Source organism: Procambarus clarkii, chromosome 55, assembly GCF_040958095.1.
Source record: "Procambarus clarkii isolate CNS0578487 chromosome 55, FALCON_Pclarkii_2.0, whole genome shotgun sequence".
In the NCBI taxonomy this organism is placed as follows: domain Eukaryota; kingdom Metazoa; phylum Arthropoda; class Malacostraca; order Decapoda; family Cambaridae; genus Procambarus; species Procambarus clarkii.
This window is the reverse complement of record NC_091204.1, coordinates 10,373,579-10,398,619: the sequence shown is the minus strand read 5'-3', so window position 1 is coordinate 10,398,619 and position 25,041 is coordinate 10,373,579. Positions and strand designations below refer to the sequence as shown.

The 25,041-nt window shown below is 49.4% G+C and overlaps 1 protein-coding gene across 1 annotated transcript; it reads right to left on the bottom strand.

Annotated features, from left to right (window-relative positions):
- Positions 1–7,103: 7,103 nt before the first annotated feature.
- LOC138352898 (peptidyl-prolyl cis-trans isomerase-like) lies at positions 7,104–12,259 on the bottom strand. Its single transcript, XM_069305460.1, has 2 exons — positions 11,846–12,259; positions 7,104–11,729 (listed from the first exon to the last, which is right to left on the bottom strand). Exons 1-2 carry the CDS (start codon positions 12,086–12,088, stop codon positions 11,217–11,219), a joined length of 756 nt encoding a protein of 251 aa, XP_069161561.1. The 5' UTR covers positions 12,089–12,259; the 3' UTR covers positions 7,104–11,216.
- Between the last annotated feature and the right edge of the window lie 12,782 nt (positions 12,260–25,041).

Sequence of the window (25,041 nt, the reverse complement as noted above, 5' to 3'; positions counted from 1 at the left end):
GTGTATTATACATATATAAAACGCTAAACTATAATGCCAATCCTGATCTCAAAAGCTTCATAGAAGGTTGTAACAGAACCCATGAGCACCACACCAGAAATAAATACAGTTTTGATATTCCTAGAGTACGACTTAATCAAACTAGAAATGCTCTACAAATCAAGGGGCCTAGAATGTGGAATGACCTTCCCAACCATGTTAAAGACTGTACCTCTCTCAACCAGTTTAAGTTAAAAACGAAGCTATACCTAATAAATTCCCTGTAACCTACCTTACCCTTCTATTGTCAACCAATGTCTTTTTTTAAAGAGCGCTGTTTGTCGACATAATTGTATTTGTGCTGCTTTTTCATCTATGTTTTCATTTCTTGTTTTCATTCTACTCATTATGCTCAATTAGTATTAAGCTTGTCATTTAAGTTTATCATGCCCGAAACGCTTTGCGTAATAGTGGCTTTAGGCATTGTATGTACTAGCTCTACCTATAAGTCAACCAATCTTTGTAAAAATTTATTGTATGTATGTACCTTACCTAAATAAACATTTTATTTTATTTTTATTTTTTAACACCCATCCTGTTCACCTCTCGGCGTACGCCGACGACTTAACATTGTATTATTCAGACAATGCCCTACCAAATACAGTCTCTACAATGCAAACAGCACTGGACCACCTCATAGATTGGACACAACAATGGGGCCTTCAAGTCAGTACTACCATAACCTGCTATCAGATTTTCACTAAAAAAAGACTACTTCATCTACCCACCCTCACAATACACAACACTCCCATCCAACACGTACGAGAACATAAATATCTTGGCATGCGCTTAGACTCCCCCTTACTTACCTGGAAAGCACACATTCAACACCTTAAACAGACGACACAACCCCGACTCGCCATACTTAAAGCCCTCACTGGCACCACCTGGGGAGCACACCATAAAATCTTGCTCCGTTTCTATACAACCTACATTCGCAGCCAACTAGACTATTGTTGCCAAGCATATGCGTCGGCGGCGCCCACTAACCTACAGAGCCTCGAGGTCATACAAAATAATGCCATGCGACTTATATGTGGCGCAATGCGTTCAACTCCAATCCTCGGACTTTACGAGGAAACAGGCCTCACAAGCCTAGCCACCAGACGAGACATTATGTGTGCCAACTATCTGTCACTCTGTACCACTGCTCACCAGACACACCCATACAGATCAAAAATTAACCCAACAGTTAACCCACATAACCCCCGCTCCCCAACCATTCACTCGCAACCTTTCCTCACACGGGCTACAAATAACCTCAATATAGACCTCTCCCTACTTCAAAACTGTGAAACCCAACTTCCTGTTCCCCCCATTCCACCTTGGCTTTATACAACTCCTAATACAGCAATACAACTCGAAGACAACATTCCAAAATCTGCACCAAACTCAGCCATAGCCTCAGTCTTTGTCTCAACAATGAAAAATTGCTACCCAAATACACAGATGGGTCTCGCATCTTCATGAACAACGTACCCTCGGTCACTTGCGCTGTATGGATACCGGAATACCATCTCAAGCAGGGATGGCGGTTACCAAACCAACTATCTATTTTCACAGCGGAATTATATGCCTTGTATCAAGCTCTCCAAATCATCACAACATTACCAGTTGGGATATATACAATCTGTAGTGACTCCAAGAGCGCGATTCAAGCAATTTCGTACTCTTATAATAAGTACATACATACAATGCCTAAAGCCACTATTACGCAGAGCGTTTCGGGCAGGAAAAAACACTAATGACTAAAGCTTAAAACTAATGGGTAAAAAGAATAAAATGTGTTGAGTACAAATAAAAATAGAGGTAAAAGAGGGGGGAACATTGTTGAAAAAGCAGCACAAATACAATTACAAATTATTACAATACAATACAATACAATTTTATTTAGGTAAGGTACATACATACAATAAATTTTTACAAGGATTGGTTGACTTATAGGTAGAGCTAGTACATACAATGCCTAAAGCCACTATTACGCAAAGCGTTTCGGGCATGATAAACTTAAATGACAAGCTTAATACTAATTGAGCATAATGAGTAGATGAAAACAAGAAATGAAAACATAGATGAAAAAGCAGCACAAATACAATTATGTCGACAAACAGCGCTCTTTAAAGAAAAACATACATGGGTTGACAATAGAGGGGTAAGGTAGGTTACAGGGAATTTATTAGGTATAGCTTCGTTTTTAACTTAAACTGGTTGAGAGAGGTACAGTCTTTAACATGGTCGGGAAGGTCATTCCACATTCTGGGCCCCTTGATTTGTAGAGCATTTCTGGTTTGATTAAGTCGTACTCTAGGAATATCAAAACTGTATTTATTTCTGGTGTGATGCTCATGGGTTCTGTTACAACCTTCTATGAAGCTTTTGAGATCAGGATTGGCATTATAGTTTAGCGTTTTATATATGTATAATACACATGAGAGAATGTGCAGTGACTTAATGTCTAACATATTCATATAGTTAATATCAGTATTTGCCATGGTCATTTATTTGTATTAAATGTTCTTGAAGAAATATTTTGGAGTGTTCTTTTTCTCTTGAGTGACTTTCTGTTCTAATTTACAAGGCTTTACATGAATGTAAAAACATCATTGCTATGTATTCTTATAAACCAAATGAACCTACTTGTATATAAATAAATGTCATTTCTTCAATCTGGTATGGTTGGTGCACGTATGGTTGATGTGAGGCCTCACCAGGTGACTCTCTGGGTGTTACGTGAAGTGCCAGAAGCAGAGCTTTCTTTCCTTCACAGTTGAGGGGAGGAACCAGTGGAGCTGGGGGTGCCCAAAGCCTCACAGGGACAACGACTATCCAAAGTGGACCTCTGGGCTCATATTGCTGCTCAGCAACGACAGCAGTGATTCTTGTTGACACTCCCAAGTTGGCTGAGAAAGAACTAAGAAATAATCCCCACCTGTTATGATATGAGGTTATGAACTCCCAATATATATATATATATATATATATATATATATATATATATATATATATATATATATATATATATATATATATATATATATATAACTGAAAACTCACACCCCAGAAGTGACTCGAACCCATACTCCCAGAAGCAACGCAACTGGTATGTACAAGACGCCTTAATCCACTTGACCATCACGACCGGACAAAATGAGGTGATAGCCTAAGCTATTTGAACCACCCCACCGCCGGCACTCGGATAGTAATCTTGGGCATAGCATTTTACCAAATCACCTCATTCTTTGGGGCACACGTGAGGAACACAAATGCGAACAAGCCTGAATGGTCCCCAGGACAATATGCAACTGAAAACTCACACCCCAGAAGTGACTCGAACCCATACTCCCAGAAGCAACGCAACTGGTATGTACAAGACGCCTAGCTTAATCCACTTGACCATCACGACCGGACAAAATGAGGTGATAGCCTAAGCTATTTGAACCACCCCACCGCCGGCACTCGGATAGTAATCTTGGGCATAGCATTTTACCAAATCACCTCATTCTTTGGGGCACACGTGAGGAACACAAATGCGAACAAGCCTGAATGGTCCCCAGGACAATATGCAACTGAAAACTCACACCCCAGAAGTGACTCGAACCCATACTCCCAGAAGCAACGCAACTGGTATGTACAAGACGCCTTAATCCACTTGACCATCACGACCGGACAAAATGAGGTGATAGCCTAAGCTATTTGAACCACCCCACCGCCGGCACTCGGATAGTAATCTTGGGCATAGCATTTTACCAAATCACCTCATTCTTTGGGGCACACGTGAGGAACACAAATGCGAACAAGCCTGAATGGTCCCCAGGACAATATGCAACTGAAAACTCACACCCCAGAAGTGACTCGAACCCATACTCCCAGAAGCAACGCAACTGGTATGTACAAGACGCCTTAATCCACTTGACCATCACGACCGGACAAAATGAGGTGATAGCCTAAGCTATTTGAACCACCCCACCGCCGGCACTCGGATAGTAATCTTGGGCATAGCATTTTACCAAATCACCTCATTCTTTGGGGCACACGTGAGGAACACAAATGCGAACAAGCCTGAATGGTCCCCAGGACAATATGCAACTGAAAACTCACACCCCAGAAGTGACTCGAACCCATACTCCCAGAAGCAACGCAACTGGTATGTACAAGACGCCTAGCTTAATCCACTTGACCATCACGACCGGACAAAATGAGGTGATAGCCTAAGCTATTTGAACCACCCCACCGCCGGCACTCGGATAGTAATCTTGGGCATAGCATTTTACCAAATCACCTCATTCTTTGGGGCACACGTGAGGAACACAAATGCGAACAAGCCTGAATGGTCCCCAGGACAATATGCAACTGAAAACTCACACCCCAGAAGTGACTCGAACCCATACTCCCAGAAGCAACGCAACTGGTATGTACAAGACGCCTTAATCCACTTGACCATCACGACCGGACAAAATGAGGTGATAGCCTAAGCTATTTGAACCACCCCACCGCCGGCACTCGGATAGTAATCTTGGGCATAGCATTTTACCAAATCACCTCATTCTTTGGGGCACACGTGAGGAACACAAATGCGAACAAGCCTGAATGGTCCCCAGGACAATATGCAACTGAAAACTCACACCCCAGAAGTGACTCGAACCCATACTCCCAGAAGCAACGCAACTGGCATGTACAAGACGCCTTAATCCACTTGACCATCACGACCGGACAAAATGAGGTGATAGCCTAAGCTATTTGAACCACCCCACCGCCGGCACTCGGATAGTAATCTTGGGCATAGCATTTTACCAAATCACCTCATTCTTTGGGGCACACGTGAGGAACACAAATGCGAACAAGCCTGAATGGTCCCCAGGACAATATGCAACTGAAAACTCACACCCCAGAAGTGACTCGAACCCATACTCCCAGAAGCAACGCAACTGGTATGTACAAGACGCCTTAATCCACTTGACCATCACGACCGGACAAAATGAGGTGATAGCCTAAGCTATTTGAACCACCCCCACCGCCGGCACTCGGATAGTAATCTTGGGCATAGCATTTTACCAAATCACCTCATTCTTTGGGGCACATGTGAGGAACACAATGCGAACAAGCCTGAATGGTCCCCAGGACAATATGCAACTGAAAACTCACACCCCAGAAGTGACTCGAACCCATACTCCCAGAAGCAACGCAACTGGTATGTACAAGACGCCTAGCTTAATCCACTTGACCATCACGACCGGACAAAATGAGGTGATAGCCTAAGCTATTTGAACCACCCCACCGCCGGCACTCGGATAGTAATCTTGGGCATAGCATTTTACCAATATGGGCGGTGGGGTGGTTCAAATAGCTTAGGCTATCACCTCATTTTGTCCGGTCGTGATGGTCAAGTGGATTAAGGCGTCTTGTACATACCAGTTGCGTTGCTTCTGGGAGTATGGGTTCGAGTCACTTCTGGGGTGTGAGTTTTCAGTTGCATATTGTCCTGGGGACCATTCAGGCTTGTTCGCATTTGTGTTCCTCACGTGTGCCCCAAAGAATGAGGTGATTTGGTAAAATGCTATGCCCAAGATTACTATCCGAGTGCCGGCGGTGGGGTGGTTCAAATAGCTTAGGCTATCACCTCATTTTGTCCGGTCGTGATGGTCAAGTGGATTAAGGCGTCTTGTACATACCAGTTGCGTTGCTTCTGGGAGTATGGGTTCGAGTCACTTCTGGGGTGTGAGTTTTCAGTTGCATATTGTCCTGAGGACCATTCAGGCTTGTTCGCATTTGTGTTCCTCACGTGTGCCCCAAAGAATGAGGTGATTTGGTAAAATGCTATGCCCAAGATTACTATCCGAGTGCCGGCGGTGGGGTGGTTCAAATAGCTTAGGCTATCACCTCATTTTGTCCGGTCGTGATGGTCAAGTGGATTAAGGCGTCTTGTACATACCAGTTGCGTTGCTTCTGGGAGTATGGGTTCGAGTCACTTCTGGGGTGTGAGTTTTCAGTTGCATATTGTCCTGGGGACCATTCAGGCTTGTTCGCATTTGTGTTCCTCACGTGTGCCCCAAAGAATTAGGTGATTTGGTAAAATGCTATGCCCAAGATTACTATCCGAGTGCCGGCGGTGGGGTGGTTCAAATAGCTTAGGCTATCACCTCATTTTGTCCGGTCGTGATGGTCAAGTGGATTAAGGCGTCTTGTACATACCAGTTGCGTTGCTTCTGGGAGTATGGGTTCGAGTCACTTCTGGGGTGTGAGTTTTCAGTTGCATATTGTCCTGGGGACCATTCAGGCTTGTTCGCATTTGTGTTCCTCACGTGTGCCCCAAAGAATGAGGTGATTTGGTAAAATGCTATGCCCAAGATTACTATCCGAGTGCCGGCGGTGGGGTGGTTCAAATAGCTTAGGCTATCACCTCATTTTGTCCGGTCGTGATGGTCAAGTGGATTAAGGCGTCTTGTACATACCAGTTGCGTTGCTTCTGGGAGTATGGGTTCGAGTCACTTCTGGGGTGTGAGTTTTCAGTTGCATATTGTCCTGGGGACCATTCAGGCTTGTTCGCATTTGTGTTCCTCACGTGTGCCCCAAAGAATGAGGTGATTTGGTAAAATGCTATGCCCAAGATTACTATCCGAGTGCCGGCGGTGGGGTGGTTCAAATAACTTAGGCTATCACCTCATTTTGTCCGGTCGTGATGGTCAAGTGGATTAAGGCGTCTTGTACATACCAGTTGCGTTGCTTCTGGGAGTATGGGTTCGAGTCACTTCTGGGGTGTGAGTTTTCAGTTGCATATTGTCCTGGGGACCATTCAGGCTTGTTCGCATATATATATATATATATATATATATATATATATATATATATATATATATATATATATATATATATATATATATATATATATATATATATATATAATATATATATATATATATATATATATATATATATATATATATATATATATATATATATATATATATATATATATATATATATATATATACATATATATACAGCATCAATGGAAAACACAGCCTGGCCAAATATCAATAAGTGTCTAGGGGAGTGAAAAGCTAACATAACATATTCCAGTTTACTGGGCATTAACATAAATGAACATAACAAAAAGAATACAATCTATAACTCACACTCAATGATTTATCCAGCTTGTCAAAGCTGGGCATGATCATCAACAGGTCTCAAAACTGCATACAATCAGCACTAGCTGACGCCAGGCTCTATCATGGGACACTAGCGCCTATTATGCTGCTAATACCAATACAGGGTGGTGGTGGTGGTGTCACAACCATTAACAAATGAGGTATGAGGAATCATATACAACACAATGGCATCACTTAAGATCCTCAGGTACCCACCTCACTAAGATATATAACAGCACTTATCACCTGGTATAAAGGATGCACAATGGTAGAACTGATACATGGTATACATTACTGCAACATGACAAATATCCCAGCAGTCAAATGACACAAATAAGGTCACAAAACCCGGACCGTAGCGGCAACACATGCGCTCAACGGAGAAAATCAAAGAGGGACCGCCCAGAGCCATGCTGGCCGGGAGCGACACTGTATCCACCTCTATGAGTCAGCTGACTCCTCTCTTTCAAATATCTCAAGCTCATATACAGACATATCTCCATCAAGAACTTCTAATTCATATATCAACAAAATAAAGACTATAATACACAACCTTACATAATAATACATATCAATAATTCAGTACATTAAAGATTATATCATGATATAAAAATATGTGAACAAAGAATTCATATTGGCAAGACATGGTAACACTGGCGGGAGAGGGGAGGAGGGGTTAAGGGAGGATTTCAAGACATCTGCCAGCCAGCCATTATACATAAGTATACATGAATACAATATAAAGTATAAATATATACATGTGTATCAAAGCTATGTCTATATGGTATACATCTCACAATGCCAAAATCTAATTTAATGTTAGAGAACAATGCAATGAACAATAATGAAAGGGAAATTACACAGTATACATGACAGTAATACATCCGAGACCTAAATTTATACATTCTCCATCATAGTTCACATAATATTTCCTATACAGCCTTATGTAGCATTCTATAATATAAGCATATACGAATGTTTTTCAAGCTACATTACATTAGGCTACTGCTGTTCACTAGACTTCTAATATATATCCACAAATACATGGCAAGGACTTATGGTACAGATATATAATATACATAGATATATGTGGAATACATTGGCAATACACATTTAATACTAGTGTGCTGTCAAAAAAAGAATAACTACATAAATTAATATTCATGATACTAGGCTAATCAGCCAAGACATCACTATACAGTTTGAGCACATCATACACCAGCTACAGTATGATCATACTGGTGTATGTGTGGTCATAACACCACCTCACACCCATATGGTAATATCACAACACACCATGGACCAGTATGGTAATATCACAACACACCATGGTCCAGTATGGTAATATCACAACACACCATGGACCAGTATGGTAATATCACAACACACCATGGACCAGTATGGTAATATCACAACACACCATGGACCAGTATGGTAATATCACAACACACCATGGACCAGTATGGTAATGTCACAACACACCATGGACCAGTATGGTAATATCACAACACACCATGGACCAGTATGGTAATATCACAACACACCATGGACCAGTATGGTAATGTCACAACACACCAGGGACCAGTATGGTAATATCACAACACACCATGGACCAGTATGGTAATATCACAACACACCATGGACCAGTATGGTAATATCACAACACACCATGGGCCAGTATGGTAATATCACAACACACCATGTCCAGTATGGTAATATCACAACACACCATGGGCCAGTATGGTAATATCACAACACACCATGGTCCAGTATGGTAATACCACAACACACCATGGACCAGTATGGTAATATCACAACACACCATGGTCCAGTATGGTAATGTCACAACACACCAGGGACCAGTATGGTAATATCACAACACACCATGGTCCAGTATGGTAATATCACAACACACCATGGTCCAGTATGGTAATATCACAACACACCATTGACCAGTATGGTAATACCACAATACACCATGGTCCAGTATGGTAATATCACAACACACCATGGCGGTAATATCACAACACACCTGAGTGATTGTGAGGTGATATAGCAGTGATAGTATAGTGGTGATATAGCAGTGATACTGAGGTGATGGTAGTATAGCAGTGGTAGTGAGGTGATAGTGATATGACAGTGATGGTGAGATAGTGGTGCTGTAGCAGTGATAGTGATATATCAGTGAATGTAAGGAGGAAATATATCAGTGTGAGGAGATAATGCGGTGAAAGAGAAATGATGTTGGTGTAGCAGTGATAGTGAGCTGTTGGTGATATAACAGTGACCACAGCTGTCATATAGTGACACCAACAATTTGTTACTCAATATGGTCAGTATATGACCCCAAGTGTGGGGCCTGAGGTGATAGTGATATATAGAGGTGATAGTGAAGCTACAGTGATACAGCAATGATAGGTTACAGTACTGAGAAGATATAGCATTGATTGTGATACAGACGTGTTTGTCAGGTATATGATACCAAAGTATAATACCAAAGTGTTAAATACCAAAGATAGTGAAGTTATGATGATATAGTGATAAAGGTCTGTCCTTAAATTACATTGGCATCAAAACACGCAGTCCATGGTGATGCAGGAGTGATGGTGGCGGTACAGTGAACTAGAGTGGCAGCACAACACCATAGTAGTGATGGTGATGGTACAGTGAACTAGAGTGGCAGCACAACACCATAGTAGTGATGGTGATGGTACAGTGAACTAGAGTGGCAGCACAACACTACAGTAGTGATGGTGATGGTACAGTGAACTAGAGTGGCAGCACAACACCACAGTAGTGATGGTGGTGGTACAGTGAACTAGAGTGGCATCACTACACCACAGTAGTGATGGTGATGGTACAGTGAACTAGAGTGGCAGCACAACACCACAGTAGTGATGGTGATGGTACAGTGAACTAGAGTGGCAGCACTACACCACAGTAGTGATGGTGATGGTACAGTGAACTAGAGTGGCAGCACAACACCACAGTAGTGATGGTGATGGTACAGTGAACTAGAGTGGCAGCACAACACCACAGTAGTGATGGTACAGTGAACTAGAGTGGCAGCACAACACCACAGTAGTGATGGTGATGGTACAGTGAACTAGAGTGGCAGCACAACACCACAGTAGTGATGGTACAGTGAACTAGAGTGGCAGCACAACACCACAGTAGTGATGGTGATGGTACAGTGAACTAGAGTGGCAGCACAACACCACAGTAGTGATGGTGATGGTACAGTGAACTAGAGTGGCAGCACAACACCACAGTAGTGATGGTGATGGTACAGTGAACTAGAGTGGCAGCACAACACCACAGTAGTGATGGTACAGTGAACTAGAGTGGCAGCACAACACCACAGTAGTGATGGTGATGGTACAGTGAACTAGAGTGGCAGCACAACACCACAGTAGTGATGGTGATGGTACAGTGAACTAGACTGGCAGCACAACACCACAGTAGTGATGGTGGTGGTACAGTGAACTAGAGTGGCAGCACAACACCACAGTAGTGATGGTGATGGTACAGTGAACTAGAGTGGCAGCACAACACCACAGTAGTGATGGTACAGTGAACTAGAGTGGCAGCACAACACCACAGTAGTGATGGTACAGTGAACTAGAGTGGCAGCACAACACCACAGTAGTGATGGTACAGTGAACTAGAGTGGCAGCACAACACCACAGTAGTGATGGTGGTGGTACAGTGAACTAGAGTGGCAGCACAACACCACAGTAGTGATGGTACAGTGAACTAGAGTGGCAGCACAACACCACAGTAGTGATGGTACAGTGAACTAGAGTGGCAGCACAACACCACAGTAGTGATGGTGATGGTACAGTGAACTAGAGTGTCAGCACAACACCACAGTAGTGATGGTGGTGGTACAGTGAACTAGAGTGGCAGCACAACACCACAGTAGTGATGGTACAGTGAACTAGAGTGTCAGCACAACACCACAGTAGTGATGGTGGTGGTACAGTGAACTAGAGTGGCAGCACAACACCACAGTAGTGATGGTACAGTGAACTAGAGTGTCAGCACAACACCACAGTCCACAACAGTCACCTGCGTAATGTCCCTGTGGTGGACTGCTGCCCTCACCACATCCATGCCACTCACCACATTACCGAAGACACGTGGCCACTGGCGACCATCCTTTCGGTCCCTGATGGTGATGCCGAACTGGGCACTCCTGGGACCCCCCGGCTTATCCAAGCCCCACACAGCTCCTGCCTTGTCTGACCTCCGGTACTGCCCCTTGAGGTCAGACGGCAGTGGGGCTCCTCCCTTACCATCATTACTCTCGTAGTCTCCGCCCTTCACACACTCCCCCGGCTTACCCTTGTTCCCCACCCGCAACAGTTTAGTGTTGCGGTAGGTGTGGCCCTGCTCGCCCGTACACAACAACACAAACTGTCTGGCCAGCCGAGTGTGAGAGGTCAGATCGATGGTGACCCGCCCTCTTGTTGACCCCGCCCACCCGAGGTCAAGGAACGCCAGGGTGCAGGAGGGGTTCAGCATGCCCACAACCTCACTCTCCTGCAGGAAATGAAATAAATCATGATAATAACTGTACAACAAAATGTTATCATATTAGTTATGATAACTCAGTAAATCAGTAATGCTAGTATGACTAGTGGGTGTAATAAAGTTACCTGGAGGGTGTGGGCGTGAGCGGGCATGGGCTGACGCAGGAGTGAGTGGAGGTACAGCTTTCCGTGTTCTAGAGTTATCCTGGCGGAGCGGCGGCCATCTTGGTCTTCCTTAACTTCCTTAACTTCCTTAACTTCCTTAACTTCCTTAACTTCCTTAACAGCCACCACCCGGCCAGCCTCCACCAGCCTCTTGGCGGCCAACACCCGGCCAACCTCCATCAGCATCTTGACGGGCTCACTCATCCTGCGGAGGTCCTCAACCTGTGGACAGTATCAGCCCCATTATCACCTGTGGTCAGTGTCATCCCCATTATCACCTGTGGACAGTGTCAGCCCCATTATCATCTGTGGACAGTGTCAGCCCCATTATCACCTGTGGACAGTGTCAGCACCATTATCACCTGTGGTCAGTGTCAGCCCCATTATCACCTGTGGACAGTGTCAGCCCCATTATCACCTGTGGTCTGTGTCAGCCCCATTATCACCTATGGACAGTGTCAGCCCCATTATCACCTGTGGTCAGTGTCAGCCCCATTATCACCTGTGGACAGTGTCAGCCCCATTATCACCTGTGGCCAGTGTCAGCCCCATTATCACCTGTGGTCAGTGTCATCCCCATTATCACCTGTGGACAGTGTCAGCCCCATTATCACCTGTGGACAGTGTCAGCCCCATTATCACCTGTGGACAGTGTCAGCACCATTATCACCTGTGGTCAGTGTCAGCCCCATTATCACCTGTGGACAGTGTCAGCCCCATTATCACCTGTGGTCTGTGTCAGCCCCATTATCACCTGTGGACAGTGTCAGCCCCATTATCACCTGTGGTCAGTGTCAGCCCCATTATCACCTGTGAACAGTGTCAGCCCCATTATCACCTGTGGCCAGTGTCAGCCCCATTATCACCTGTGGTCAGTGTCAGCCCCATTATCACCTGTGGTCAGTGTCAGCCCCATTATCACCTGAGGTCAGTGTCAGCCCCATTATCACCTGTGGACAGTGTCAGCCCCATTATCACCTGTGGCCAGTGTCAGCCCCATTATCACCTGTGGTCAGTGTCAGCCCCATTATCACCTGTGGTCAGTGTCAGCCCCATTATCACCTGTGGACAGTGTCAGCCCCATTATCACCTGTGGTCTGTGTCAGCCCCATTATGCTGGACCTGTAGCTCCAGTCCCCCTCTACTGGCAGGGGGTTGGTGCTGGACCTGTAGCTCCAGCCTCCCTCTACTGGCAGGGGATTGGTGCTGGACGTGTAGCTCCAGCCCCCCCTCTACTGGCAGGGGGTTGGTGCTGGACCTGTAGCTCCAGCCCCCCTCTACTGGCAGGGGGTTGGTGCTGGACGTGTAGCTCCAGCCCCACTCTACCGGCAGGGGATTGGTGCTGGACCTGTAGCTCCAGCCCCCCCCCCCATCTCTACTAACAGAGGGTTGGTGCTGGACGTGTAGCTCCAGCCCCCTTCTACTGGCAGGGGGTTGGTGGTGGACCTGTAGCTCCAGCTCCCCTCTACTGGCAGGGGGTTGGTGGTGGACCTGTAGCTCCAGCTCCCCTCTACTGGCAGGGGGTTGGTGGTGGACCTGTAGCTCCACCCCTCCTCTACTGGCAGGGGGTTGGTTCTGGACCTGTAGCTCCAGCCCCTTCTACTGGCAGGGGGATTGGTGATGGACCTGTAGCTCCACCCCTCCTCTACTGGCAGGGGGTTGGTTCTGGACCTGTAGCTCCAGCCCCTTCTACTGGCAGGGGGATTGGCGATGGACCTGTAGCTCCACCCCTCCTCTACTGGCAGGGGGTTGGTTCTGGACCTGTAGCTCCCGTCCCCATCTACTGGCAGGGGGGGGGTTAGTGCTGGACCTGTAGCTCCAGCTCCCCTCTACTGGCAGGGGGTTGGTGCTGGACCTGCAGGTCCAGCCCCCCTCTACTGGCAAGGGGTTCGTGCTGGACCTGTAGCTTTTTGCCCCCCCCTCTACTGGCAGGGGGTTGGTGCTGGACTTGTAGCTCCAGCCTCCTCTACTGGCAGGGGGGGGGGTTAGGGCTGGACCTGTAGCTCCAGCTCCCCTCTACTGGCAGGGGGTTGGTGCTGGACCTGCAGGTCCAGCCCCCCTCTACTGGCAAGGGGTTCGTGCTGGACCTGTAGCTTTTTGCCCCCCCCTCTACTGGCAGGGGGTTGGTGCTGGACCTGTAGCTCCAGCCTCCTCTACTGGCAGGGGGGGGGGTTAGTGCTGGACCTGTAGCTCCAGCTCCCCTCTACTGGCAGGGGGTTGGTGCTGGACCTGCAGGTCCAGCCCCCCTCTACTGGCAAGGGGTTCGTGCTGGACCTGTAGCTTTTTGCCCCCCCCTCTACTGGCAGGGGGTTGGTGCTGGACTTGTAGCTCCAGGCCCCCTCTACTGGCAGGGGGTTGGTGCTGGACCTGTAGCTCCAGCCCCCCTCTACTGGCAGGGGGTTCGTGCTGGACCTGTAGCTTTTTGCCCCCCCCCTCTACTAGCAGGGGGTTAGTGCTGGACTTGTAGCTCCAGCCCCCCTCTACTAGCAGGGGGTTGATGCTGGACCTGTAGCTCCAGCCCCCCTCTACTGGCAGGGGGTTGGTGCTGAACCTGTAGCTCCAGCCCCCCTCTACTGGCAGGGGGATGTAGGTGGATCTGTAGCTCCAGCCCCCCTCTACTAGCAGGGGGTTGGTGCTGGACCTGTAGCTCCAGCCCCCCTCTACTAGCAGGGGGTTGGTGCTGAACCTGTAGCTCCAGCCCCCCTCTACTGGCAGGGGGTTGGTGCTGGACCTGTAGCTCCAGCCCCCCTCTACTGGCAGGGGGTTGGTGCTGGACCTGTAGCTCCAACCCCCCCTCTACTGACAGAGGATTGGTGCTGGACCTGTAGCTCCAGCCCCCCACCTGTACTGGCAGGGGGTTGGTGCTGGACCTGTAGCTCCAACCCCCCACCTGTACTGGCAGGGGGTTGGTGCTGGACCTGTAGCTTCAGCAATCACCCCTCTACTGGCAGGGGGTTGGTGCTGGACCTGTAGCTCCAACCCCCCACCTGTACTGGCAGGGGGTTGGTGCTGGACCTGTAGCTTCAGCAATCACCCCTCTACTGGCAGGGGGTTGGTGCTGGACCTGTAGCTGCAACCCCCTCTCTTCTGGTAGAGGATTGGTGCTGGACCTGTAGCTCCAGCCCCCCACCTGTACTAGCAGGGGGTTGGTGCTGGACCTGTAGCTTCAGCAATCACCCCTCTACTGGCAGGGGGTTGGTGCTGGACCTGTAGCTCCAACCCCCCACCTGTACTGGCAGGGGGTTGGTGCTGGACCTGTAGCTTCAGCAATCACCCCTCTACTGGCAGGGGGTTGGTGCTGGACCTGTAGCTCCAACCCCCCACCTGTACTGGCAGGGGGTTGGTGCTGGACCTGTAGCTTCAGCAATCACCCCTCTACTGGCAGGGGGTTGCTGCTGGACCTATAGCTGCAGCCCCCCTCTATTGGCAGGGGGTTGTTGCTGGACCTGTAGCTGCAGCTCCATCTCTACTGGCAGGGGTTTGGTGATGGACCTGTAGCTTCAGCCCCCTCTCTACTGGCAGGGGGTTGGTGTTGGACCTGACGCTGCAGCCATCACCCCCTCTAATGGCAGGGGGTTGGTGCTAGATGTGTAGCTACAGCCCCCCTCTACTGGCAGGGGGTTGGTGCTGGACCTGTAGCTCCAGCCCCCCTCTTCTGGAAGGGGGTTGGTGCTGGACCTGTAGCTCCAGTCCCCCTCTACTGGAAGGGGGTTGGTGCTGGACCTGTAGCTCCACCCCCCCTCTACTGGCAGGGGGTTGGTGCTGGACCTGTAGCTCCAGCCCCCCTCTACTGGAAGGGGGTTGGTGCTGGACCTGTAGCTCCAGTCCCCCTCTACTGGAAGGGGGTTGGTGCTGGACCTGTAGCTCCACCCCCCTCTACTGGCAGGGGGTTGGTGCTGGACCTGTAGCTCCAGCCCCCCTCTACTGGAAGGGGGTTGGTGCTGGACCTGTAGCTCCAGTCCCCCTCTACTGGCAGGGGGTTGGTGCTGGACCTGTAGCTCCAGCCCCCCTCTACTGGCAGGGGGTTGGTGCTGGACCTGTAGCTCCAGCCCCCCTCTACTGGCAGGGGGTTGGTGCTGGACCTGTAGCTCCAGCCCCCCTCTACTGGCATGGGGTTGGTGCTGGACCTGTTGCTCCAGTCCCCCTCTACTGGCAGGGGGTTGGTGCTGGACCTGTAGCTCCAGCCCTCCTCTACTGGCAGGGGGTTGGTGCTGGACCTGTAGCTCCAGCCCCCCTCTACTGGCAGGGGGTTGGTGCTGGACCTGTAGCTCCAGCCCCCCTCTACTGGCAGGGGGGTTGGTGCTGGACCTGTAGCTCCAGCCCCACTCTACTGCCAGAGGGTTGGTGCTAGACCTGTAGCTCCAGCCCCTTCTCTACAGGAAGAGGGTTAGTGCTGGACCTGTAGCTCCATCATCCCCTGTACTGGCAGGGGGGGTTGGTGCCAGACCTGTAGCTCCAGCTCCTTCTACTGGCAGGGGATCGGTGCTGGATCTGTAGATCCAGCCCCCCCCCCTCTACTGGCAGGGAAATGGTGCTGGACCTGTAGCTCCAGTCCCCCTCTACTGGCAGGGGGTTGATGCTGGACCTGTAACTCCAACCCCCCCCCCTCTACTGGCAGAGGATTGGTGCTGGACCTGTAGCACCAGCCCCCCCCCCCTCTACTGGCAGGGTGTTGGTGCTGGACCTGTAGCTGCAGCCCCCCTCTACTGGCAGGGGGTTGGTGCTGGACCTGTAGCTGCAGCCCCCCTCTACTGGCAGGGGGTTGGTGCTGGACCTGTAGCTGCAGCCCCCCCTCTACTGGCAGGGGGTTGGTGCTGGACCTGTAGCTGCAGCCCCCCTCTACTGGCAGGGGGTTAGTGCTGGATGTGTAATTACAGCCCCCCTCATCTGGCAAGGGGTTGGTGCTGGACCTGTAGCTGCAGCCCCCCTCTACTGGCAGGGTGTTGGTGCTGGACCTGTAGCTGCAGCCCCCCTCTACTGGCAGGGGGTTGGTGCTGGACCTGTAGCTGCAGCCCCCCTCTACTGGCAGGGGGTTGGTGCTGGACCTGTAGCTGCAGCCCCCCTCTACTGGCAGGGGGTTAGTGCTGGATGTGTAATTACAGCCCCCCTCTTCTGGCAAGGGGTTGGTGCTGGACCTGTAGGTCTTGGCCCCCTCTACTGGCAGGGGGTTGGTGCTGGACCTGTAGCTCCAGCCCCCCTCTACTGGCAGGGGGGGTTGGTGCTGGACCTGTAGCTCCAGCCCCCCTCTACTGGCAGGGGGTTGGTGCTGGACCTGTAGCTCCAACCCCCCCTCTACTGACAGAGGATTGGTGCTGGACCTGTAGCTCCAGCCCCCCACCTGTACTGGCAGGGGGTTGGTGCTGGACCTGTAGCTCCAACCCCCCACCTGTACTGGCAGGGGGTTGGTGCTGGACCTGTAGCTTCAGCAATCACCCCTCTACTGGCAGGGGGTTGGTGCTGGACCTGTAGCTCCAACCCCCCACCTGTACTGGCAGGGGGTTGGTGCTGGACCTGTAGCTTCAGCAATCACCCCTCTACTGGCAGGGGGTTGGTGCTGGACCTGTAGCTGCAACCCCCTCTCTTCTGGTAGAGGATTGGTGCTGGACCTGTAGCTCCAGCCCCCCACCTGTACTGGCAGGGGGTTGGTGCTGGACCTGTAGCTTCAGCAATCACCCTTCTACTGGCAGGGGGTTGGTGCTGGACCTGTAGCTCCAACCCCCCACCTGTACTGGCAGGGGGTTGGTGCTGGACCTGTAGCTTCAGCAATCACCCCTCTACTGGCAGGGGGTTGGTGCTGGACCTGTAGCTCCAACCCCCCACCTGTACTGGCAGGGGGTTGGTGCTGGACCTGTAGCTTCAGCAATCACCCCTCTACTGGCAGGGGGTTGCTGCTGGACCTATAGCTGCAGCCCCCCTCTATTGGCAGGGGGTTGTTGCTGGACCTGTAGCTGCAGCTCCATCTCTACTGGCAGGGGTTTGGTGATGGACCTGTAGCTTCAGCCCCCTCTCTACTGGCAGGGGGTTGGTGTTGGACCTGACGCTGCAGCCATCACCCCCTCTAATGGCAGGGGGTTGGTGCTAGATGTGTAGCTACAGCCCCCCTCTACTGGCAGGGGGTTGGTGCTGGACCTGTAGCTCCAGCCCCCCTCTTCTGGAAGGGGGTTGGTGCTGGACCTGTAGCTCCAGTCCCCCTCTACTGGAAGGGGGTTGGTGCTGGACCTGTAGCTCCACCCCCCCTCTACTGGCAGGGGGTTGGTGCTGGACCTGTAGCTCCAGCCCCCCTCTACTGGAAGGGGGTTGGTGCTGGACCTGTAGCTCCAGTCCCCCTCTACTGGAAGGGGGTTGGTGCTGGACCTGTAGCTCCACCCCCCTCTACTGGCAGGGGGTTGGTGCTGGACCTGTAGCTCCAGCCCCCCTCTACTGGAAGGGGGTTGGTGCTGGACCTGTAGCTCCAGTCCCCCTCTACTGGCAGGGGGTTGGTGCTGGACCTGTAGCTCCAGCCCCCCTCTACTGGCAGGGGGTTGGTGCTGGACCTGTAGCTCCAGCCCCCCTCTACTGGCAGGGGGTTGGTGCTGGACCTGTAGCTCCAGCCCCCCTCTACTGGCATGGGGTTGGTGCTGGACCTGTTGCTCCAGTCCCCCTCTACTGGCAGGGGGTTGGTGCTGGACCTGTAGCTCCAGCCCTCCTCTACTGGCAGGGGGTTGGTGCTGGACCTGTAGCTCCAGCCCCCCTCTACTGGCAGGGGGTTGGTGCTGGACCTGTAGCTCCAGCCCCCCTCTACTGGCAGGGGGGTTGGTGCTGGACCTGTAGCTCCAGCCCCACTCTACTGCCAGAGGGTTGGTGCTGGACCTGTAGCTCCAGCCCCTTCTCTACAGGAAGAGGGTTAGTGCTGGACCTGTAGCTCCATCATCCCCTGTACTGGCAGGGGGGGTTGGTGCCAGACCTGTAGCTCCAGCTCCTTCTACTGGCAGGGGATCGGTGCTGGATCTGTAGATCCAGCCCCCCCCCTCTACTGGCAGGGAAATGGTGCTGGACCTGTAGCTCCAGTCCCCCTCTACTGGCAGGGGGTTGATGCTGGACCTGTAACTCCAACCCCCCCCTCTACTGGCAGAGGATTGGTGCTGGACCTGTAGCACCAGCCCCCCCCCTCTACTGGCAGGGTGTTGGTGCTGGACCTGTAGCTGCAGCCCCCCTCTACTGGCAGGGGGTTGGTGCTGGACCTGTAGCTGCAGCCCCCCTCTACTGGCAGGGGGTTGGTGCTGGACCTGTAGCTGCAGCCCCCCTCTACTGGCAGGGGGTTGGTGCTGGACCTGTAGCTGCAGCCCCCCTCTACTGGCAGGGGGTTAGTGCTGGATGTGTAATTACAGCCCCCCTCTTCTGGCAAGGGGTTGGTGCTGGACCTGTAGCTGCAGCCCCCCTCTACTGGCAGGGTGTTGGTGCTGGACCTGTAGCTGCAGCCCCCCTCTACTGGCAGGGGGTTGGTGCTGGACCTGTAGCTGCAGCCCCCCTCTACTGGCAGGGGGTTGGTGCTGGACCTGTAGCTGCAGCCCCCCTCTACTGGCAGGGGGTTAGTGCTGGATGTGTAATTACAGCCCCCCTCTTCTGGCAAGGGGTTGGTGCTGGACCTGTAGGTCTTGGCCCCCTCTACTGGCAGGGGGTTGGTGCTGGACCTGTAGCTCCAGCCCCCCTCTACTGGCAGGGGGGGTTCGTGCTGGATCTATAGCTCCAGCCCCCCTCTACTGGCAGGGGGTTGGTGCTGGACCTGTAGCTTTTTGCCCCCCCCCCCTCTACTGGCTGGGGGATAGTGCTGGACCTGTAGCTCCAGCCCCCCTCTACTGGCAGGGGGGGGGGGGGGTTCGTGCTGGATCTATAGCTCCAGCCCCCTCTACTGGCAGGGGGTTGGTGCTGGACCTGTAGCTTTTTGCCCCCCCCCCCTCTACTGGCTGGGGGATAGTGCTGGACCTGTAGCTCCAGCCCCCCTCTACTGGCAGAGGGGTTGGTGCTGGACCTGTAGCTTTTTGCCCCCCCCTCTACTGGCAGGTGGTTGGTGCTGGACCTGTAGCTCCAGCCCCCACTCTATTGGCAGAGGGTTGGTGCTAGACCTGTAGCTCCAGCCTCCCTCTACTGGCAGGGAGGTTGGTGCTGGACCTGTAGCTCCAGCCCACCCTCTACTGGCAGGGGGTTGGTGCTGGACCTGTAGCTCCAGCCCCCCTCTACTGGCAGGGGGTTGGTTCTGGACCTGTAGCGCCAGCCCCCCTCTACTGGCAGGGGGTTGGTGCTGGACCTGTAGCTCCAGCCCCCCTCTACTGGCAGGGGGTTGGTGCTGGACCTGTAGCTCCAGCCTCCCTCTACTGGCAGGAGGTTTGTGCTGGACCTGTAGCTCCAGCCCCCTTCTACTGGCAGGGGGTTGGTGCTGGACCTATAGCTCCAGCCCCCCTCTACTGGCAGGGGGTTGGTGCTGGACCTGCAGCTCCAGCCCCCCTCTACTGGCAGGGGGTTGGTGCTGGACCTGCAGCTCCAGCCCCACTCTACTGGCAGGGGGTTGGTGCTGGACCTGTAGCTCCAGCCCCCCTCTACTGGCAGGGGGTTCGTGCTGGACCTGTAGCTTTTTGCCCCCCCCCTCTACTAGCAGGGGGTTAGTGCTGGACTTGTAGCTCCAGCCCCCCTCTACTAGCAGGGGGTTGATGCTGGACCTGTAGCTCCAGCCCCCCTCTACTGGCAGGGGGTTCGTGCTGGACCTGTAGCTTTTTGCCCCCCCCCCTCTACTAGCAGGGGGTTAGTGCTGGACTTGTAGCTCCAGCCCCCCTCTACTAGCAGGGGGTTGATGCTGGACCTGTAGCTCCAGCCCCCCTCTACTGGCAGGGGGTTGGTGCTGAACCTGTAGCTCCAGCCCCCCTCTACTGGCAGGGGGATGTAGGTGGATCTGTAGCTCCAGCCCCCCTCTACTAGCAGGGGGTTGGTGCTGGACCTGTAGCTCCAGCCCCCCTCTACTAGCAGGGGGTTGGTGCTGAACCTGTAGCTCCAGCCCCCCTCTACTGGCAGGGGGTTGGTGCTGGACCTGTAGCTCCAGCCCCCCTCTACTGGCAGGGGGTTGGTGCTGGACCTGTAGCTCCAACCCCCCCTCTACTGACAGAGGATTGGTGCTGGACCTGTAGCTCCAGCCCCCCACCTGTACTGGCAGGGGGTTGGTGCTGGACCTGTAGCTCCAACCCCCCACCTGTACTGGCAGGGGGTTGGTGCTGGACCTGTAGCTTCAGCAATCACCCCTCTACTGGCAGGGGGTTGGTGCTGGACCTGTAGCTCCAACCCCCCACCTGTACTGGCAGGGGGTTGGTGCTGGACCTGTAGCTTCAGCAATCACCCCTCTACTGGCAGGGGGTTGGTGCTGGACCTGTAGCTGCAACCCCCTCTCTTCTGGTAGAGGATTGGTGCTGGACCTGTAGCTCCAGCCCCCCACCTGTAAGTCTTAGGAAGACCATAGAAATAAGGAAGAGAAGGGCAGATGACACGGAAACGTTTAATGAGATCAAAGTCAGGAGGGCAAAGACTAGAGAGCTGTCTTAGTTTGCGGTTAAAGGAAGTTTTGAGGCGATCCAAAGGGTTAGAAGTCAGAGGAGCATAAGTGCGAGAGTCAGAGAGCAAGACATCTGCTTTTCGGAGGTAGTCCTCACGGTCAAGGACAACCACCGAATTGCCTTTGTCGGAAGGAAGGATAAGAATATAGTTGTTAGATTTTAGGGAGGCAAAGGCAAGCTGGAAGCGACGAGGAAGGTGGTGATTTTTAGAAAACAAACTGTCAAGAACGGGGATAAGGGCCCCTCTAAAGGCAGACAGGTCCGAAAGAGTACTAGAGTTAGAATTGACAAACCTGTCAAAGGAACTAATGAGATCAATGCCACAGCGTGGGCCAGGGGAAGTAGCAAAAGACAGACCAAGACCAAGAAGTTCTTGCTGGTGCTTAGAAAGAGAGTAGGACGAAAGGTTGGTAACACAGTCAGAGAGAGAGTATTTGGCCCAAGGACTGTTGGAGATCAGGCGTTGAAGTTTGTTGAGTAGTGTGGAGGATATATATATATATATATATATATATATATATATATATATATATATATATATATATATATATATATATATATTTATATATATATATATATATATATATATATATATATATATATATATATATATATATATATATATATATATATATATATATATGTCGTACCTAGTAGCCAGAACGCACTTTTCAGCCTACTATGCAAGGCCCGATTTGCCTAATAAGCAAAGTTTTCCTGAATTAATATATTTTCTCTAATTTTTTTATTATGAAATGATAAAGCTACCCATTTCATTATGTATGAAGTCAATTTTTTTTATTGGAGTTAAAATTGACGTAGATATATGACCGAACCTAACCAACCCTACCTAACCTATCTTTATAGGTTAGGTTAGGTTAGGTAGCCGAAAAAGTTAGGTTAGGTTAGAGTAGGTAGGTTAGGTAGTCGAAAAACAATTAATTCATGAAAACTTGGCTTATTAGGCAAATCGGGCCTTGCATAGTAGGCTGAGAAGTGCGTTCTGGCTACTAGGTACGACATATATATATATATATATATATATATATATATATATATATATATATATATATATATATATATATATATATATATATATATATATATATATATATTAGTATATTTTGGTAGCAGTCTTTCCTGTAGACATATATTATTAAATATGACCGAAAAAGTAAGATTAATAATTCTAACACGAATTTTCTCAATCTTTCGTACATTACGCTTCACTGTTGGAGGTAAATCAAAATCACTTCTCCAAAATTCATTTTTATTTCTAGTCTGACGCGAGACGGGCGCGTTTCGTAAAACTTATTACATTTTCAAAGACTTCACAAATACACAACTGATTAGAACTTACGTATCTCTGATTTTATATCTACATTTGAGTGAGGTGGGAGGGGTGATGTGGCATTAACACAAGACAGAACAAGAGGGGATATTAATAGGGTATTAAAAGTATCAACACAAGACAGAACAGAAACAATGGGTATTGAATAGAAGTGTTTGTAGAAAGCCTATTGGTCCATATTTCTTGATGCTTCTATATTGGAGCGGAGTCTTGAGGTGGGTTGAATATAGTTGTGCAATAATTGGCTGTTGATTGCTGGTGTTGACTTCTTGATGTGTAGTGCCTCGCAAACATCAAGCCGCCTGCTATCGCTGTATCTATCGATGATTTCTGTGTTGTTTACTAGGATTTCTCTGGCGATGGTTTGGTTATGGGAAGAGATTATATGTTCCTTAATGGAGCCCTGTTGCTTATGCATCGTTAAACGCCTAGAAAGAGATGTTGTTGTCTTGCCTATATACTGGGTTTTTTGGAGCTTACAGTCCCCAAGTGGGCATTTGAAGGCATAGACGACGTTAGTCTCTTTTAAAGCGTTCTGTTTTGTGTCTGGAGAGTTTCTTATGAGTAGGCTGGCCGTTTTTCTGGTTTTATAGTAAATCGTCAGTTGTAATCGTCAGATGTAAGTATTAATCTTACTTTTTCGGTCATATTTAATAATATATATATATATATATATATATATATATATATATATATATATATATATATATATATATATATATATATATATATATATATATATATATATATATGCGAACAAGCCTGAATGGTCCCCAGGACAATATGCAACTGAAAACTCACACCCCAGAAGTGACTCGAACCCATACTCCCCGAAGCAACGCAACTGGTATGTACAAGACGCCTTAATCCACTTGACCATCACGGATTAAGGCGTCTTGTACATACCAGTTGCGTTGCTTCTGGGAGTATGGGTTCGAGTCACTTCTGGGGTGTGAGTTTTCAGTTGCATATTGTCCTGGGGACCATTCAGGCTTGTTCGCATTTGTGTTCCTCACGTGTGCCCCAAAGAATGAGGTGATTTGGTAAAATGCTATGCCCAAGATTACTATCCGAGTGCCGGCGGTGGGGTGGTTCAAATAGCCTTGGCTATCACCTCATTTTGTCCTGTCGTGATGGTCAAGTGGATTAAGGCGTCTTGTACATACCAGTTGCGTTGCTTCTGGGAGTATGGGTTCAAGTCACTTCTGGGGTGTGAGTTTTCAGTTATATATATATATATATATATATATATATATATATATATATATATATATATATATATATATATATATATATATATATATATATATATATATCTATATATATATATATATATATATATATATATATATATATATATATATATATATATATATATATATATATATATATATATATATATATATATATATATACGAAGCCTTGCCTCTGCTCAGTGTCCAGCGGAGAGAGCCCCGCAACCTACTGAACCGTGACTCTGTTAGCTTTGCCGGCCGACCAGACGGAATCACACTGCGACCGTGGAAGGGTGGCAGACAGTTGGCATGGGACTATATTTGTGTATCCACCCTGGCAACCACATACATCAACCTCTCTGCCGGCACAGCAGGAGCCGCGGCGACACGCAGAGAAAGAGACAAGTCAGCCAAGTACAGGCAATTAGATCATCGGTACAACTTTGTTCCAATAGGGTCTGAGACCCTAGGCCCATGGGGTGAGAGTGCAAGAAGGTTTCTTAAGGATACAATACAACAATTTTTATTCAATACAATTTTATTTAGGTAAGGTACATACATACAATAAATATTTACAAGGATTGTTTAACTTATTGGTATAGCTAGTACATACAATGCCTAAAGCCACTATTACGCAAAGCGTTTCGGGCATGATAAACTTAAATGACAAGCTTAATACTAATTGAGCATAATGAGTAGAATGAAAACAAGAAATGAAAACATAGATGAAAAAGCAGCACAAATACAATTATGTCGACAAACAGCGCTCTTTAAAGAAAAAAACAGACATTGGTTGACAATAGAAGGGTAAGGTAGGTTACAGGGAATTTATTAGGTATAGCTTCGCTTTTAACTTAAACTGGTTGAGAGAGGTACAGTCTTTAACATGGTTGGGAAGGTCATTCCACATACTGGGCCCCTTGATTTGTAGAGCATTTCTAGTTTGATTAAGTCGTACTCTAGGAATATCAAAACTGTATTTATTTCTGGTGTGAT

What these genes read in the sequence shown, in the direction of transcription:
- LOC138352898 (XM_069305460.1), bottom strand. Translation starts at nt 12,088, where the DNA reads ATGAGTGAGCCCGTCAAGATGCTGATGGAGGTTGGCCGGGTGTTGGCC. An exon ending in CTCACGCCCACACCCTCCAG is followed by an intron (nt 11,730 to 11,845) that starts GTAACTTTATTA and finishes CATTTCCTGCAG; the next exon opens with GAGAGTGAGGTTGTGGGCAT.